The 19315-nt window shown below is 34.3% G+C and overlaps 3 protein-coding genes across 4 annotated transcripts; all 3 read left to right on the top strand.

Moving 5' to 3' along the window:
* Positions 1–459: 459 nt before the first annotated feature.
* LOC123228430 (telomere repeat-binding protein 4-like) lies at positions 460–5731 on the top strand. Of its 2 annotated transcripts, XM_044653856.1 has the most exons (11): positions 460–615; positions 1372–1542; positions 1649–2486; positions 2646–2852; positions 2945–3004; positions 3096–3175; positions 3508–3752; positions 3939–4256; positions 4343–4406; positions 4665–4889; positions 5239–5731. In XM_044653856.1, exons 2-10 carry the CDS (start codon positions 1462–1464, stop codon positions 4866–4868), a joined length of 2097 nt encoding a protein of 698 aa, XP_044509791.1. In that variant the 5' UTR covers positions 460–615; positions 1372–1461; the 3' UTR covers positions 4869–4889; positions 5239–5731. The 2 variants fall into 2 exon arrangements, with proteins under 2 accessions (XP_044509791.1, XP_044509790.1); XM_044653855.1 differs by lacking the exon at positions 5239–5731 and having other exon boundaries at positions 4665–5148.
* A 2941-nt stretch (positions 5732–8672) lies between these two features.
* LOC123228429 (scarecrow-like protein 30) lies at positions 8673–11613 on the top strand. The gene is made up of 2 exons (XM_044653854.1): positions 8673–8833; positions 8980–11613. The coding sequence occupies exon 2, from the start codon at positions 8999–9001 to the stop codon at positions 11246–11248; it is 2250 nt and encodes a 749-aa protein (XP_044509789.1). The 5' UTR covers positions 8673–8833; positions 8980–8998; the 3' UTR covers positions 11249–11613.
* A 316-nt stretch (positions 11614–11929) lies between these two features.
* On the top strand, positions 11930–14638 carry LOC123228431 (ribosomal RNA large subunit methyltransferase E). Its single transcript, XM_044653858.1, has 6 exons — positions 11930–12170; positions 12250–12336; positions 12414–12476; positions 12590–12691; positions 13945–14200; positions 14279–14638. The coding sequence occupies exons 1-6, from the start codon at positions 12093–12095 to the stop codon at positions 14392–14394; spliced, it is 702 nt and encodes a 233-aa protein (XP_044509793.1). The 5' UTR covers positions 11930–12092; the 3' UTR covers positions 14395–14638.
* The last annotated feature ends 4677 nt before the right edge of the window (positions 14639–19315 follow it).

Here is a 19315-nt window from a genome sequence, read left to right as displayed (position 1 = left end):
TTTAAATTAAAAATAAAATAATATTAATTATATAGTAAAATAAAATTTATGTATATAACTATATATTTTTATCTAACTATATATTTAAAAATATATATAGATGATACTGTGTCATTGATTGGAACGGTTGCATGGGACCTTCCGCTTGGAGACATGAAATATTCTTTTGTTTCTTATAAGTTTACGGTTAGCATTTCCTTTCATTTTATTCCATTGACATAATGGAGGCCGCATAAATCACAAGTATAGGCTCATCTACACCAGATTATCTCCTCTTCTTACCCCTATTAATAAGAAATCTGCCCGAAGGTTTCGTACAACCAGAACCATCTCCACGTGGCTTATCCTCTTTGCCTTAACAAGAACTGGTCCAGAGAGAGGGTTTTGGTTAACCGATTATCGCCGGTAGCTATCCCGGATAACCGAACCGTTCGGTTTCGTGGCTGCTAAAAAAAAAAAATAAAATAAGGGGTTTAAGGAGTTTACTTCTTTCAAGGGGTTTTTGTCCATTTTGCAGAGAGAGAATTCAAAACAAGTAACGGAATTTCAGAGAGAGAAACTCTGTGAAACTTAACGTAAAAATCATTGATTTGAATTTGATCGTTGCTTCAGCAGGTTTGTTAGTTGAACAATTTTCTTTTGTTGAAATGGCTTAGTTTTGTTTGTGAATTTTGAATCCGATCACGTGGTGTAAATCACGATGACAACTGAAATTGAACCGTGATTGCGATCGGGACCTGACCGTGAACCTGAGAATCTCTTGGTTGATTTTGTTCATAATTTTGATTGTTCAAGCTATTGTGATTTGAATTCAGCTTCTTGAACAATTGAGTTTTTAATTTCTGTTTTTGTTCTTTGAATTATGGTGATGACTCGTTTGACTTTAGAATTGTAATTGTCATTGATTTTAGGATGGAATTGTTTTACGTGATTTTGTTTTCATTTTTAAAGTGATTCTCTGAAGGTGATTCTATGAAGAGTTAGATCAATTTTTTGAAAAAAAAAAAAAAAAGCAGCTATTGCTACTTTCCGTTAACATCTGATCGGAGATTTGATTCGGCAGCTTGATATGATGATTAATTAGTTTCTGAAAAAAAGGTTAATGGAGGATTGTTGATAATGTTCATGATTTTCTGTATGCTCATTTTGCCATTTTGGTTTAATTTATAGATCAGTTTGGCTGCTGAACAGACATATGCAAGTGTCTGTGGACACATGTTTCTGATCTTCAATCTTTAGCGGTGTCGCTTATGTGTACATTTGTTTAAAGAAATGATTACAGGATCCGTGATTTTTTTGGATCTCATTTTTTAAATCTGCTGTCCAAACTGGCAGTCTAAATTATGACTGATTTTTATTCTGATATCACAGTGAAGCGGATTCTGGGGTGAGGCACCTTTGTGTTTGATGAATTCAGATCTTTCCGTTTGATGAGTTATCATTTTTATACATTTGTAAGATATGAAGTTGAAGAAGGGGCTTGATCATGGTCTTAATGGATTCCATGTTGCCACTATTCCCAAGGCTCCTCGATCGACCAGGGTATGTATTGTTGAAATATCTATTGTTCCCTTTTCTTTACAAAAAAGTTATCATTTCTTAGTGCTGAATTCTGCTCTTACTTGGTTATCCTTTGTTGTGCTTCTAGAGGAGGGCTCAACACAGGAAGACAGATGAGGATAGTGAAATTTGTGCTATTGAACTTCTGGCTTCTTTAGCCAGAAAGTTACTGCAGGAGTCTGAAAGTTCTGCTTCTAGTAATGCATCAAGGAATGATCATGCTGCCATTAGTAAAGAAACCGTTAAAGATGGGTGTCTATTTGAAGATAAACCATTGAAAACAGAATGCCTTGAGCGGGGAAGCTGTGAAGGGAGTGCTGTCATGTCTCAGTCAGCATCCCAAAATTGTGACCAAAAATGCTCATTAAATGAGATCCCACTTGCTGAAGATGATGACATCTCGGAACGCACTTCAAAATTCATTGATTCTGGTTTCTCAGGCAAAGTTGGTGGTGATGCAATTTACAAAAATACTGTTGAGAATGTGAGTCTTCCAAGTAAAGTGGAAGGAGGCTCCCCAAATTTTGGGGAGTCATTTTATAATGGCTTGGAGAATGTACTTGAACAACAGTTGGAGACTAATGGTGTGGAGAAAGGAGGTCTGAATGGAGCTGAAGCATGCAGTTCAAGGGATCCAACAGAACTGTGTATGACGTTTCCATCGTTGATCAATTCTGACAGAGATGTCAAATTGCCATCATGCAGGAACCCTGTTCCTAATTCCCTTTATCAAACGCTTAGGAATGCCAATAAGTTAGGTGTTAGAGATGATGACGATAATTTATCTAGGACAAACAAACTTAGCAACAAGTTAAAGGTTTATAGGCCAGTGACACGTATTGGAGACCGAAGAATGAAGAAATTGCTGACATCTAAGTACTGGAAAGTAGCTCCAAAATTGAAGGACTTTGAACAGTCTAGAGCTGGTGAGCAGGATTAATGTTTTGAATATACTGTTTGCTACATCTATTGTTGTGTTTGCACTTTTGTAGACACATGTAATTGAAGTATATTTGCTTTTTTTATTTCAAACACCAATTTTCATAAATTATTAATGAATTTAAATTCATTTACGTGCTTTTTAGATGGCAGAATAAGGCCTCTAAATCGCAAAAGGAAGCCTTACAGCCATGAGAGATGTCAGCATGATGCTTTTCATAAGAGGAGGAAATTTCATGATCACAACTCAGTAGATGCTTTTGAAGGGGGATTCAGCAGTGAAAGTGTTACAGATTCACCTGAGAAGGGGAGGAATGGAGACAAAAGACGCATATCCTCAATTTCCCGTGGAGGTCTCCCCCTTACTCATTATCCTATCCTCTTATGTTTGTCTTTACGATATTGGGTTTGTGGTTGCTAAGAAAATCATAATTCTTCCATGCAGCAAGTGGGATGACTTCTTTTGGAGATCATCAAGCAACTCTCTACTCCAAGGATTCTAATGGTAGGAAACTAGAGTGTTTAATGGACTGATATACATTACTTTTTTTATGGGCTTTCAAATAGCATTCTCACAAGTATTTTCCTTTGTGCAGTAAAGTTCAGCATTAAATCCTTCAAGGTTCCTGAGATTTTTGTTGAGGTCTCAGAAACCGCTACAGTTAGTTCTCTGAAGGTATTAAGAGAGACTGTACTTCTGTTTATTTTGGTAAAAATTGTCAAGATGCCTGATTCTAGATTGAGCATCTGCAAAACCATAGTTCTTTTATAAGATAAATATCCTGTTAATTATAGCCTGTGCAAGACTAATCAGGCTTGCTAAAATTAATTATGATTATACACGGCATATTATTTGCTTATGGAAGAATAAGGTTGGTTCTGTTACATAAATAAGCTACTAAGTGGTAGCCAAATATATATAGGTATCTGCAGTAAATTGTGGTAATCTTTAAACTTTAAACACAAGGTTTCTAGATTGTTTCATTTTGTTTTGGTTAAAATTTGTAGAGGACAATAATGGATGCAGTGACTGCTATACTTGGTGGTGGACTACGTGTTGGAGTACTTCTTCATGGGAAGAAGATTAGAGATGACAACAGAACTCTGTCACAGACTGGAATTTCTTCTGAAGACAGTCTGGATACTCTGGTTTTCACTTTAGAGCCCAGTCCTGTGCAAGGCCCCCCACCTCTGTGCTCTGCTGAAAATCCTCCACTTTTGTTACCATGTGACACACCCCAACTTGCACCAAGGTAATTTGAAGATCCTGTTCCTGAATTAGATTTTATAGGCTAGTCAATTTTGCTTTATTTCAAAACTTGACAATTTTTTTAATGTTTTTTGTCAATGTCTAAAATTCAGTATACACAGAATTATTTTTCTGTTGTGTTTGTTTTCATTTGATAACATCTTAATTCTTCATATTGCCTTGTTTACAGGTCTTCAGTGACTTCTGCTTTAGATTTAGCCATTCCTAATGCCTTACCTGGTCCTCCTCCTCCAACTAGTGAAGACAGCCATGTTAAAAGTGATTGTGAATCCCTGATTCCCCATACTGACTTATTTACCAACACAACTTTGCCTGATTCCAGAGCTATAGTTGCTGTTCCACCAATTAAAGTTGAAGCACTAGCTGTGGTTCCTGTGAACCAGAAAATTAGGCGAACTGATATTGCACAACGTCGAACCAGGAGACCATTTTCTGTGTCAGAAGTAGAAGCACTGGTGCAGGCTGTCGAGGAACTTGGAACTGGGAGGTGCGATGTTCTCCACTGCTGTTCTTTTCTTTATGCCTTGCTTATTTCCCTTTCACTCTCAACCTGGTCTTTCACTCATAATGCAGGTGGCGTGATGTTAAACTGCGTTCTTTTGAGGATTCAGATCATCGAACTTATGTGGACTTAAAGGTTAGGAAACTTATTTCATTATTATGCTTAATTCTAATAGAGGCCAGTATCATATGCTTGGATGGCTTGTTGCATTGAGAAGCAACCATAACACCACCCAGGAGAATCTAGTGGCTGTTTCTGAATATTGAGAAACTTGTTTCAACTTAGTGGATATACTAGAAAATTTGTTAGGAATGAGGTTTTTGACCTTTAAGCAATCTAATGTGTAGAGGTGTTCAATATTGATATTTGTTCATAATTCTCGGTTTTATGCAGGATAAATGGAAAACGCTGGTTCATACTGCAAGAATTTCTCCTCAACAAAGAAGGGGAGAGCCTGTGCCCCAGGAATTGTTGGACAGAGTGTTGGCAGCCCATGCTTACTGGTCTCAGAATCACGTGAAACAGCAAGGCAAACATCAGCCTGGAATACCGAAAATTTATCCCCAGGCCAACGAAGATGGAGTGCCTGCTGTCTAATTGCGACGATGTAAAAAGCAGGTAAATTGTCGACAAGAATAGTGAAAACGGAAACTGTACAAAACTTATTCAAATTTATGTAATATTCTCACACTCACTTGATTCATGGCCGGCTTTGTAGAAAGATCGGCATTTGTAAATGATTTGGAGAAATAAGATAGCTCTAACCAAACTTACAATCTTAATTTTTTAATAATTGATTGCATTGTTGTAATTCAAATTTGTTGAACTACTGAGAAATGAAGAACTAGAAGAGCTAATGCAAATTTACATTCTTTCATTTCATGATGTTCCCTTTTATCAAATAATGCTAGAATCTTTCTTTTATTTTGAACAACTTTTGATGCAGTGAATGAATTTTCTTGAACAGAAATTCGAAACACCTTTGAGTCTCAATCATCAATACCCAAACTCACTCATCTTGGTAGAAGGGTTAAGCCAATTTGGTTGAAATCATGAAGCAAATAGATTTTTATAAAATGTGAACGTTTAGGGATGAATTCTGTTTGAAGACGAAAGTAAAGCAAGTTAGGTAGTTGTGAAGGTTGGTTGGTTGCGAAGGGTAAGTTAATTTGGTGGCGGTGGGTGAATAGTTAGTTCCCAGCACGACAGAGCAACCAAATTGGGCAAACGTCAATTAGTTCGTTGGCTAGTAAGTTTCCTCTAAATTCCGTTTCTGCCTTGTATTAATCAATTATTATTATTATATTAGCAACAACCATAGCCGGTGTTGCACGCCGCCTTGTTGTAGCTGTGCCTACGCACATGCAATTCTTCTTCTCTTCTTTGTCCTTTTCTTACCCCAGTTTGTGATAGAGATAGAAGGTATCAATCTTCACGTGAAGATTCTTCTTTCTCCATTCTCCCTTCGTTTTCGTAGAATTTTTTTTCATATTTTTTAAATATAATATAAATATATTAAATAATAAAATTAAAATTTATTTATTATTTTAATTATCTCAAATATTATATATTAATTATTTTAATATATATAATAAAAACTTAAATAAATTTAAAAAATATAAATAATTTAAAATTATAAAGATATATTAATATTTTAAATAAATATATTAATATAAAGAGATAAAGACGAAAATAGAGCGAGAAAGATACATGCATCTTTTTATCGATTTTTTTTGATTATTTTTTCAGTTTTTATCAATAAATTTCCTCTGTTAAAGTCTCTAAATTTAGGTCAAAATTGCCGCCTATGATATGTGACCATTGCAAATCTAGATCTACAATTTTTTTAATTAGTAAGTGAAATGGTAACTGGGTTTCAATATATCATTAAATCACAATATTCAAGCCCAAAATGTATATTGGGCTAGCCCAACTTGATGTAGAAGCAAAAACATCACTGGGGTGGATTTTTGGGTCAGGCGCTCCTCTAGCTTTGTTCTCTGAGTCTCAATTGTTCGACCCATCTAACTTCCATAAACCAAACCAGATCAAATGTACTGATAATTACGAATAATAGTAATAATAGTAATGATGGAGACTCATAAAGTTGAAAATTGATTGATATTCGGGAAAATTCTTCTAATTTTCCTTTATCAGTCAACAAAACGTTGATGGGGTTTATCACTAAGTTATTTCTGAATAGAACTATTTAAAGTGGATTAGTTTGGTTTAACTTAGTTTAAATTTATTCAATTTAAATTTAAATTAAAACGTTTAACTTATTTTAAAATCGACTTAAACTTGAGTTAAAAGAGAGTTTGATTTAATTTAATTTGTAAGTTAAATAAATGATCTGATTTAGTTTAAATTTAACTCATAATTTGATTTGAATTATATTAAATAATTTTTAAATGATATTATTTTATCATTATGTTATAGATTTAAAGTTTTAAACTATGAATCTATGACTTTTTATTCATAGTTTAAAAATTTTGAATTAAATAATTTTTTATTTAAATCAAACGTAATTGAAGAATGCTGATGAACGCAGCATGATTCGTATCCGCCCATGCTTATCACTTCCTCCATCTCCCAATTCTATCAATCATGAAATGTCTATTCATTTCGATTACATTTCTTCGTTATCAAGAAATCTCCCGGGGGGACAAATACGTGAGCAATGGACCCTGCGACCAACTCCACCCAACCTGCTTTTTCACATTTTATACGCACTATAATATAATATAATGTCAGTCAACACGTAAATTTAGTCCATCTTCTACTCCTCTCCTCTCCACTCATGTCATTTTCTGCTACATTCAACTCCACCTATGCCATGTTTCCTTATTTCATATTGATCTGAATCTATTTTGTTCACATTCAAGCTTTGACAGGATCAACCCAATATCACATCATTTATATATTTGTTATTTATATTTATCTTATTAATAAAATTATATGTATTTATTTTAAATACATAAATATATACATACTTATATATATTATTATGTAATTAGATAATTTTGAATCAAAGATAAAACAATATCTAATTATATGATAACAAGTATAAATATATACATATTTACGTATCCAAAATAAGTTGCATAGTATTGCTCTTATATTATATCTATATTCAAAAATTAAGCAAATAATTCATCTTATAATTAACGGTGGAAGGATTTATTAAGCAAAGTAGTGTTATATATACAAACAAATTTATTTAATTTGATATGATAATATTTGATTAAGTGATTTTAAAATGAAAAAAATATAAATACTCGTATCATCAAATCGGTAACGGCCATATCAATTTATACAAATTTGTTTATAAAAATAAATTTATTTGATTAAGAATTAAAAGATTTTAAAGATTAATATGTTATTTCTCTTACCTAACCTAACAAATAAAGGTTCAAAATTTGTATGGACTTGTAATTCTTTAACAAGAAATGTTATATGTATATATTTTGAATACATATAATAAATATATAAATAATATATTATCATATAATTAAATATTATTTTATTTTTAATTAAAAATTATATGATAATATATTATTTATATATCTATTTTCGGTACTCAAAATATGCACTTATTGTGTTATTATTATTTAATATTGTGTTACAAATGAATTATGAGGATTTTGTCCAGCATGTATTCAAACTTCTCACTTCACCCATTATCATAAATATTAAAAAACAAATAATGTAATGTCTTCCATCTCTCGCCCTCCTGTAAATTTCTTAATTACAAGAAAAAAGTGAAAGTGCAATATTACGATCAATCAAACTAATTCAATTATTGATAAATTAAAATTTTATATATTTTATATAAAATTATTATATTTTAAATGATAAAATTTTAAGCTCAGCCTCTAGTTTATCTCACGTATGAGTTAGGGGATGTTTCGTTTGAATAATATTTTATTATCAAAATAAAAAAATTATCTTAAAGATAAATTATTTAAAATATTACTGGATATAAATGATTATTATGTTTGATAAAATTTGATAAATATAAATAATTATTATGTTTGATTAAAAATAATAAAATATTACTAGTAAATTATTTTACTTAAATATCTTTGAATATAATTATTTTTAAATATTTTTATATTATTTGTCATATTAATTAAAAATAAATTTATTTTTACCTCAAAAAATTAATAAATAATAATATAATTATAATAAAATCAAGATTACCTTAGTAATATTTAAATACCTAAGATGAATGTGATAATCAAATTATCACCTATATGATCTGTCACGTCAGTATTGATAATAGAAGATTATTATAATATTTTATTACTGATAAATCAAACAAGAAAATAAAAAATATATTATCAAAATAATATTTGATAACTTGGATCAAACTCCCCCTAAATGCTTGGTTCATATATTCCACCGAAACATTGGACGGCTGGGAGTTCTCTACCCCTCATCACGCTGGCAATATATCTTTTTATTTTCATGTCATCTTGTATCGTTTAACTTCATACCCAAGATGCAACTGTTCAGACACTTCATCGAAGAAGCCAGATTTGGTGTCTCTCTCCAGCAAGGTACTTCATTTATGAACTCAAACTTCATGCGTCTCTTTGAACACTAAGCTCCACTTTTGTCAAGTTCTTATTTTATGAGCAAATATCCTTCTTTGTATGCGTTTTGACTTGTTGGTGCTTTAAAGTTTTCAACTTTTTGGTTTTAGTTTGGCACAATAGATAGTCATGGATCATCGGTTGAAAGGTTACAATGGTTCTGTGAATCAATACAGGCTTAATGATGAGACCCTTTTGGCCTTACCCGATCAGAGTCTTGGTAACAGATTCAAAGTTAATGATGGTTTAGTTAACTTTGAAGATTTGCAGTTTTTACTGTCTCATCCGATTGCTGATAATCCGACACCACCCTCTTCTATTGTGTCTCAAGAGGTGAATTCTCATGATCAGGATTATGATTTTAATGATGTAGTTCTTAAGTACATAAATGATATGCTTATGGAAGAGGACATTGGAGAAAAGGCCTGCATGTTTCAAGAGTCTTCAGCAGCTCTTCAAGCAGCTGAGAGGTCTTTGTATGAGCTTCTTGGGGAGAAGTATCCTCCTTCACCCAATTTTGACCCAAATTTTTATGTTGATGAAAACCATGAAAGCTTAGGTGTAAATCATGATTTGGACTTTTCATGTTTTAACAGTAGTATTGGAGGTACTAATAGTGATAGCTTGGTGGATCATGGTTTGAATTGCGATTTGGGTGAGGGTACCGGTTCGGATTTAGCTTCTCAGACAACATCTCAGTCATCTTACCGTTCAGGGAACAGCAGTGTTAACGTAGCTGATAGGTTTGTGGATTCTCCGGTGAGTACTCTTAACATATCCCAAATATTTAGCAATAGTGAATCTCTAATGCAACTTAGGAAAGGGTTTGAGGAGGCAAGCAAGTTTCTTCCTAATGGAAATTCCTTAATCATTGATCCGGAAAATAACAGATTCTCATTTAAAGAGCTGAATGAAGGACCTAGGAATATGGTAGATAATGTGGGCAAGAAGCCTGAGAATGAGTGTCCTCCTGATGGATCACGGGGAAGGAAGAATCCTTACCCTGATGATGTGAGTATAGAGAGTGGGAGAAATAATAAGCAGTCAGCAGTTTATACTGAATCAACAGTGAGTCAAGAAATGTTTGATATTGTATTGCTAAATCCTGGCCAGAGTGAATCTGAGATTCGTGAAGCTTTGCGGAATGGGATGATCAAGAATGTGCAGCAAAATAGACAATCAAAAGGGCCTAATGGTGGTAAGGGCCGTGGAAAGAAGAAGGGAGCTAAAAAGGATGTGATTGATTTGAGAAATCTGCTGACACTTTGTGCTCAAGCTGTTGCAGCTAATGATAGAAGGAATGCAGATGAGCTACTGAAGAAAATTAGACAGCACTCATCTTCTGAGGGGGATGGAATGCAGAGAATGGCCCATATTTTTGCTGATGGACTTGAGGCACGCTTGGCTGGTGCTGGAACCAAGGTTTATAATAATCTTATCAACCTGCAAGCTGCGTCAGCAGCCAATGTCTTGAAAGCTTACCATCTGTTTCTTGCTGCTTGTCCATTTCGGAAGGTCTCAAATTTCTTCTCGAACAAAACAATTATGAATTTAGCTGTGAAAGCAACAACACTCCACATAATAGATTTTGGTATTATGTATGGTTTCCAGTGGCCATCCCTCATACAGCGTCTTTCGTCTAGGCCTGGGGGGCCTCCTAGACTTCGGATAACTGGGATTGATCTCCCACAACCAGGATTTCGGCCTGCAGACAGGGTTGAAGAGACAGGTCGCCGCTTGGCAAAGTATGCGGAAACTTTTAATGTTCCATTTGAATTCAATGCAATTGCACAAAAGTGGGACACCATTCAAATTGAGGATCTCAAGGTTGAGAGTGGTGAAGTGGTTGTCGTGAACTGTTTGTATCGCCTTAAAAATCTGCTTGATGAGACTGTCGTGGTTGCAGAGGCTCCAAGGGATATTGTCTTAAAGCTGATCAGGAAGATAAATCCTGATGTTTTCATACAAGGGAGTGTGAATGGGGCTTACAATGCACCCTTCTTTATCACGAGATTCAGAGAGGCTGTCTTCTTTTTCTCAACCTTGTTTGACATGTTCGAAACCATTTTGCCTCATGATATTCCAGAGCGCAGGCTGGTGGAGAGGGAGCTATTGGGGCGAGAGGCAATGAATGTGATAGCATGTGAGGATGCAGAGAGGATTGAGAGACCAGAAACTTACAAGCAGTGGCAGTACCGGAACATGAGGGCTGGGTTTACTCAGCTTCCACTGAATAAGGAAATACTAAAGATGGCCAAGGAAAGAGTGAAAGCATGCTACCACAAGGATTTTGTGATTGACGAAGATAGCCAGTGGTTGCTTCAGGCCTGGAAAGGCCGAATTGTTTTTGCACTCTCCTCCTGGAAGCCTTCTTGTTAAATGCCTGTTCACCATCACTAATATTTGTGGTTAAAATCCTTGGTGCCATAACCTTGTATGCAATATATATCTATTGTATTTGCTTGGAAGGTTATAGCTGTAATATATAGTCATTTCATTCGGTAAAATTTAGTCCCAAGTCCATGGCTGTAATCGAATCTGTCAGAAGATGTAGAATGCTTCATGGTGTACATTTTTTGCCCTAGGACTTGGTGTTTCCGAAGCCATAAGTATATGCATATTCTTTTTAGGAAATCAACAGATGTCAGCAGCCTGGACATTTAGCATGTACTTGGTTAATCCTTGCAGTTTGTAGCAATGTAGAAATTTTTTTGATCAATCTAAAAATAATGATGATTATTATCGTTTGTTGTATTAGATTTTTCATTTTCAACTATTTTAGTTTTCAGGATTTAAGAGTTGAACACAAACTGACTGCATTTCCATACTTAACGAGCTAAGCTCATGACAATTTTTCAATGATAAAGAAGAGGAAAGAAAGACAGACGGGCCCATCAGCACATCAATCATTGGTGTGTTGGAGTATTTAATTAATTAATTCTAGAATGTCGGCATTTGTCTTGTTAGTTGAAAATTAGTTTCACCCCACGTTTTCTTTACGAGTAAGTATGAGGGCTGATTTATCGTCATTAAATATGAACCTGTTTCCCCTGATCCATTATTACCGACTCCTGTTAGGATGTCCACTTTCTACCCACCCGACCCAAATCCTAATCCCAACCCAAACCAATAGAATAATTTATGTTTTTATTTTTTAAGGAAATAAAAACAAAAACCCTTCGACTGTTGAAGAGGAAGAAGGGTTTTAGGTGAGGTGGAAGAGATGAGCCGTGCAGGAGCACCGGACTTCTTCTATAGGGAGGCTCAACGCCTTGGCTACGTCGCTCGCTCTGCTTTTAAGGTTTATATTTCATTTTCCTTTCCGTTCATTTAACCTTTATTTTTCCTTATGACTCCTGTTTTCTGTCTTTCAATCACAGCTCCTTCAGATACAAAATCAATACAAGCTCATCAAACCTGGATCTTCAGTTCTTGATCTTGGCTGTGCCCCCGGTGCTTGGCTTCAGGTTTTTTCTCCAATCTCTTCACCCTTTAAGCGGTTGCGTTTTTTTTTTTTTTTTTAAACTTTTTGAATGAATTATAGGTAGCTTGCCAGAGCTTGGGACCAGTAACAAATGGCGGGGCTGTTGTGGGGATCGATATTAAGGTGTGAATTTTATTAAAATTTTGCCCTTTTGCTTGTGTAATTGAACTTGTTGATCGAAGTTTGTGTTTTTAGTGAAAAGAATTGATTTTTCATATGTGGGATATTCAGAACAGAAGGTGAAGGTTCCTTCTCTTCACTGTGATGCAAGGGTTCAAACTTTTTCAGCTGATGTATTGAATCTACCCAAAACTCAACTAAGGGCGGTCTCACCTAAGGTATTATGATGATCAATTGTTTATCGATTTAGTTGTCTTCAATGGACTCTTTTTCTTATATACAGCTATTGCATTTTGGATTGTTTGTCAGTATGCTAAATCTTTTTATCTCCAGTAACCATAATTATCATTCTCAATAATATTCTATAGCACATTTCTGATGAGGTAAATAAACTAGTTTCAATAATGTGGCGGGATCTCTTCACTTGCTTGCTTTTGTTTGTGGTTCAACCTATATGAATGTCTGTACAATCTCATTATTTACTGATGTAGTGGAAAGATAAAGATAAGATACCTTAACTTTGTTGATTCTGAGAATATCTGAAATTAAAGAAAGATAAGTAAGATTTTGGTTGCTGAAAATCAAACAATTAAAACTCATTGATTTGCCAGGAATGCTGAAAATTAATGAAAAACAATTCAACCATGATTTAAACCAAATATATCATTCAACAAAAGACTTTTGACTTAAAGGCTACAAAGACCTGTATTTATAGTAGAATTATCCTTACTAACTAGGAAAGGGAATCCCTTTCAAGCAATCTAAATTTACTAAACTCCTAAAACATAAATTTTAATTTAACTAGGACAACCGAAAAAAAAAGTAGTAAAATAGAAATAGGAAAGCCTAAATATAAGGAAATGATATATGCTCTGCATCATTTTCTCTTCAATAATTGAATTACAGCAACACCAGTTTTCTTGTAAGTGTAAAGTGTATAGGATTATCTCTTACTCTTATAAGAATTAACTGATCTATGATGGTTGCATTATTTACTAGGTAAGATTGGTATAATCACTTAAAATTACATACTTTTATGCTGTAGCTTCTAAAATTTCATGGAATCTGTTTGAATGATTTATCTGCATCTTTGCTACAAGACAATTTGGTGTGTTGTTTCTTTCAATTACCAAGGTTTGATGTTTACGGAATTTTTGCCACTCTTTTATGTTAAATGGGAGTGGCTTCATAGCCTTTGAATCAACTGGAGGTATGACCAAAGGAATTTCAAATGTGTACTTGAACCTTCAATATTTATGTCTGAGTTTGGTGTGTCAACTCTTATGGTTTCAATGTCACTTATGGAAGAATTCTCCATATATATATTGTATAAAGATTTAAATCTTCGCAGTGTGTTCATATTGCTGTGTTTTTCCTCATCTTTTTGATTATGATGGGGCAACTGTTGTTTCTATCTTGTAAACAAATTCTCTTCCTCATGTTAATGGGATTTTGTTTGGTTTTTGTGCAGCAAAAAGGATTTTCCGCGATACTCTCAGATATGTGTCCCTCAGTTTCTGGAATTACAACTAAAGATGCAGCTTTATCTACTGAGTTAGGGATGCGAGCTCTTGATTTGGCTGTTGGTCATGCTGCCTCACCTCATCCAGTTGGTGATCAAGGGGAGAGACATCTGAATGATTCAAATTCTGATCCAGATGAAAATGGTGTTTTGAAACCAGGTGGTCACCTTGTCATTAAGCTTCTAGAGAGTGAGGATGTGAAAGGTGAGAATTTCACTTAATCAAACAGTTAATATATTTTATCAAGGTAAATTATAATTGATCATTTTCTTTGGGCTGCAGAATTTAGCCAAATTTGCAAACCACTCTTCAGAAAGGCATCATGGTTGCGGCCTAAAGCTACAAGATCATCATCCAGAGAGATTTATTTAATTTGTCAAGATTTACTATCGAAGTGATGAGCAACTTGCACCCAGTGACTGGAAATGAACAGGCAAGCAGATTACTGATAAAAGAAGAAAAGAATACTTTCTGCTGTATATCCTTTTGAAACATTTGTTGCATTATAAAAACATGCAAGTTACCATGTTTTAACTGTATGCAATATCCTAGGCAGGCATATGTTATAGAATATGTGGAGTATAGAATCTGGTCAGGAAATTCATTCAAGTTTTAATTCTATGGAGTAATGGTTCTCTTTCATATAGATAAATCATGTGATTGAAATCTGTTACGTTTATACTTTTTCCAGGTTAGACCCCTTTAAAAACCTCTCAACTCTGAACACTTGGACTTAAGATTTTCTGATACAGGAACTTGACAAAAAAATGTAGCTTTGCTCATAAAGCTAAAAGCAAATTTTATAAAAGGATTAATTCATAAGAAAGGCTACCAATCTGTCCACACCACAGGTGACATTGCAAGATACAGTACTCGCAAACTATGGCCCGTTAAGAGTTTCAACCTATCATTATCAGCAATGGTGGTTATTATGTTACATTAAATTGCTTGTTTTATAGTTTTTTCAAATGTCTGCCAAGAAACAGAAGTGAAAAGTAGCATGGATTGATCTCAGTAGCTACGCGACCTAGAGAATTGAAAGGATCTATGATTCCCTTACAATCTAGCTAAACAACATTGTTTATACCTTTTGCCTAGAGAGAATAATGATGAAACTATCATAAAGTGGTTTACACCTCTGCCATTGATGGAACCATCCACACCACAATTTGATATTGAGATTATCACTAGTTTGAGTTTATAGATGAATCTTAGTAACTTACATATCTTACCAATTTCTCTTACAATATTAAAACAATTAGGTTGTGTTATGTACTAATCCTCTACAAGGTTTCCATTTAAGAAAATGGTCTTGACATCCATTTGCCAAATTTTATAGTTATCATATACAATAATTTCAAGCATAATTAAAATCAATTTCAAAATCACAACTAAAGAAAAGTGTTCACCATAAATCAAAGGGATTTTCACTCATATAAAGGGAAAAAGGTTAGTATACATTGTTCATCTTTCATCTTTTATTGCTTGGGGTGTAGAGATCTACTTATGTTTACATTGATACTGGGTATGTCATGGATATACATTTAAAGTTTTTCAATTTTAGAGTTCATTTGTGATATAAATTGAATTGATTATTTTGTTGTAAAGTTATATGTATAGTATTATGATTGAAGAGGGAAATGGAGCATGAAAATTCTTCGTCTTTATGGTGTTTTTTGTATGTGTAATTCATATCCAGTATGCACGTCATGCATAATGGGAACAATGAAAGTGGAGAGTTAATTGAAAATTTTCATGTGCAACATGCATGGTGGGCTTTTTAAAATTTAAATTTGGCCAAACGACTATTTCCCACCCAAGGTATGTTGTAATGACAAGTTTCCACCCTTTAACTATGGAAACACCAAATACCCACCCATGACCAGTTAAAAATAACGATGGTAAGGGTAAAATCGTCATTTTCTCTATAATATTAAAAAATAAACTAAAATATAATCTATTTTTACCCCTCTAAACTTTGAAAACTAAAATTTTCCTCCAGTCTAAGTTTTAAAAAATGGCAGTTTCATCCTAGGGTTTGGTTTTGAAATCTCCGGTGACTTCTCCGGCTCCATTGTCGATGACATCTCCCTCCCGAAGCATCCTCTCCTTCCGGTAGACACGTCAATTGGGCCGAGTTGAATGGAGGCACGACACGAGAAAGCCCGATCCGATACTATAGCGTGTCGGGCTAGGCCCATGAACCTACTGGGCCGAGCCTCGGGCTTTAATATTAAGCCCGTGGGCTGGCCCGGCCCGACCCGATACTGTTTAGATTTTTTTTTTAATTTTAGCTGGCAGAATTTCTGCCTTCTGTCGCAAAAGCCTTGGCCTTTATTTTTTTATTTTTTAATTAATTTATTTTTTTATATAAACTTATTTAATTTTTCTTCATTTTCACTTTCATTTACAAATCTCTAATCTCAATTATTTTATTATATTTTCAATCTCATTTTCTCTCATTAATTATCTTTCAGAAGATATCTAAATTCATAAATAATAATTTTTTGTGTTTATAATTTTATTTTTATTTTAATTTTATCATTACAAAATATTACAAATAGAACAAGTATCAAATGAATTCAATTCATTTGAATATTATTATAATATATATTTATTTATGTTTTATAATTTGAAAAATAATTTGTTTAAAAATTTTAAATAATTTTTAAAAAAATATTCAAAGCCCGACCCGGCCCGGCCCATTATATATGGGTCGGGCCTTGGGCCTTCATATATTAATGGGCCGGGTCGGTCTGAAAGCCCATCATTGTTTGGGCTTTAGGCCCGGCCCGACCCGTTAGCCTGATGGGTCGAGCCTGAGCCAGCCCGACCCGGCCCATCGACACCTCTACCTTCTGACGATCTCTTTCCTCCCATTTGGAGGGCCGATCAACGTCGAAGACGCCTTGGGAGACGAAACACTTCATCGGGGAAGAGATCGTCGGAAGGAGAGGATGCTTCGGGAGAGAGATGTCGTCGACAATGGAGCCGAAGAGATCGCCAGAGATTTCAAAACCAAACCTTAAGGTGAAACTGCTATTTTTTAAAACTTAGGCTGAGGGTTTAGTTTTTAAAATTTAGGAGGGCAAAAAGAGATAAAAATTTCAGGCGTTAGAGTTCTGTTAAATTTAACCGGCCATGGGTGGGTATTTAGTGTTTCTATAGTTAAATGGTAGAAACTTATCATTACAGCATACCTTGGGTGGGAAATACTTGTTTGGCCTTTAAATTTTGTTAGTTACAAGTCAAGGCATAGTGGGAGGTAATTAAATTTCTTTTTCATGCATGAATTGTAAGTATGTGTGATGCCCATAAAAGGGGTAATTAAAATTTTACAGAATCAAGGGTAACTGAGAATTTTTCCATGCATTTATAGTAGATATGTGTGTCACACGTAGTGAAGAGTAATTAAAATTTTACCATGCATGAATTAGGCATACAAAATTTACATAAATTTTGGATTTTAACGATTTTATTCAAAAATGAAAAAACAATCTTTTACAAATCTAGAAACAACTATCTTCAAATTGGCTAACCTTTTACAATTTCGACCGAGGGTAAGAGAGAAAACCCTAACTATCCCCATAAATGATTGAAAAATCAATAGTTAAAGGATTTTAATTCAATTCAAACTTTTTTATTTAATTAATGTTATATATGCACAATTTTAATATATATATTTATTTTAAAATTATATAATATTAATATATATATATATATAATATTATATATTTCTATATTATATAATATATTATTTATATTTTAATTAGGTATTAAAAAATTTATACATCCTTGCATCGTTTTGATTTACTAAAGCTTTGCCGCTCTTATTATTTTAACGTTAATATTGCGGCAACTCACCAAACTGGAGGGTGACCTCCTGGCTCCAGCTCGATACAGTGGAAGTCAAAGAATCTTTACACGTGTACGGTTACGACCGCACCAATCTCCAACACTTGCGGCCTACTTTCCACTACATAAAAATAGTAGGCAAAACGTGTGGTCCTGATTAAAACTCACTCCTTCCAGGCCTACCACGCGTCTCTTCACTGCAACTTGCAACATCTTTCGCCACAGTAAACACGAAATTGTACCACGTGTCATATTCTTAAGCAAAAGTTCTCCCAAGTGGGATCCACGTAAGCGCCAAGAAGGAAGGTCCAGCGACTTCCCGAACAAGCTACTGTACTTGAACACAGGCATTTTTATGTCTATAAAAACCATAACAACCAAACCACACTTGTCTTAAAAAGTTCGACTGCCTTTTTGTCAGTTAAGCTAAAAAGTTAGAAATTTTGTTGGTGACTCTTGTCTTAATGGAGGAGGGATGCATGACACCGAGACACGGCGGGTGTGGGATACCTGCGACGTTGCAATGTCCACCGCCGCCGAAGAAGAAGCCGTTAAATTTGAAGCGGCGGGAGCCGCCGAAGGAGGGTTATTTTCAGCCCCCTGACCTCGAGGTTCTCTTTGCAATGAAGCCAAGAAGGGAAGCTTATGCTTAAGGTTAACGAAACTACGCATCTGATATTTTGTAAATCATAAGACTTGTAAAATTTTCACTTGCAAGGGGAGTATATTAGTTGTGCTTAAGCTTGTAATTTTTATGTCTGCTCAATTTTGCTAGATTTGTGGCATCATATAAATTGTATTTTCAGTTTGGATTGAATCAGTATGGGATAAATAGATGCTATGAATTACATAAAAGCTCAATAAGCCGGGCAAGAGAGATTGAATTGATGGCGCAGATTGGACATGAAGCTGAGACGAATTCTGAGCTTCAGGAAACTTTGCTACTTGGGCTGGATATATTTATAGAGTAATAAACATTAAGTTGAGCCTGTATAGTTATGATCCTAAAACAGGTAAAAGGGCTGAAGAAACTTAGCCCATTTAGACCGATAGAACATTAAAACTTTTCGAGAGAAGGTATGAGTTTGAACCTTTGTCATATTTGTAAATCTTAATTTATTTACTGCAGTGATTATAAATCCAAATCACTATATATCAGATTTACCCCATCTAACTAATATGGGCACAGTAACTTAAGCCTACCTAAACTTGATCCCAATTTGGAATTGTTGTAAGTTTCACATTGAACATGGAGGATCCCGTAAAATTGTTGAATTATAGAAACCATATAATGATAGAAATTAAACACGGTGACTCGTTCTTTGATAACCTCAAACTAACCTTAAAAATAAAAAGTTCTTTAAAATATTAAATATTTTATTAGATATTAGTTCTCTGTTATCTTAACCTGATCGATCTCTTTATATATTGAATTTGTTGTTAATAATTTTCTCTTAGTTTAAA

This window comes from Mangifera indica, chromosome 10 (genome assembly GCF_011075055.1).
Source record: "Mangifera indica cultivar Alphonso chromosome 10, CATAS_Mindica_2.1, whole genome shotgun sequence".
Taxonomy (NCBI): domain Eukaryota; kingdom Viridiplantae; phylum Streptophyta; class Magnoliopsida; order Sapindales; family Anacardiaceae; genus Mangifera; species Mangifera indica.
This window is presented reverse-complemented; position numbering and strand designations above follow the sequence as displayed.

Bases quoted from the DNA above. Each gene is read 5' to 3' on its own strand.
- LOC123228430 (XM_044653856.1), top strand. From the start codon at position 1,462: ATGAAGTTGAAGAAGGGGCTTGATCATGGTCTTAATGGATTCCATGTT. The intron at 2,487-2,645 runs GTGAGCAGGATT...CGTGCTTTTTAG, and splicing joins CTTTGAACAGTCTAGAGCTG to ATGGCAGAATAAGGCCTCTA. The intron at 4,407-4,664 runs GTTAGGAAACTT...GGTTTTATGCAG, and splicing joins GAACTTATGTGGACTTAAAG to GATAAATGGAAAACGCTGGT.
- LOC123228429 (XM_044653854.1), top strand. From the start codon at position 8,999: ATGGATCATCGGTTGAAAGGTTACAATGGTTCTGTGAATCAATACAGG.
- LOC123228431 (XM_044653858.1), top strand. From the start codon at position 12,093: ATGAGCCGTGCAGGAGCACCGGACTTCTTCTATAGGGAGGCTCAACGC. The intron at 12,337-12,413 runs GTTTTTTCTCCA...AATGAATTATAG, and splicing joins CCCCCGGTGCTTGGCTTCAG to GTAGCTTGCCAGAGCTTGGG. The intron at 12,692-13,944 runs GTATTATGATGA...GTTTTTGTGCAG, and splicing joins TAAGGGCGGTCTCACCTAAG to CAAAAAGGATTTTCCGCGAT.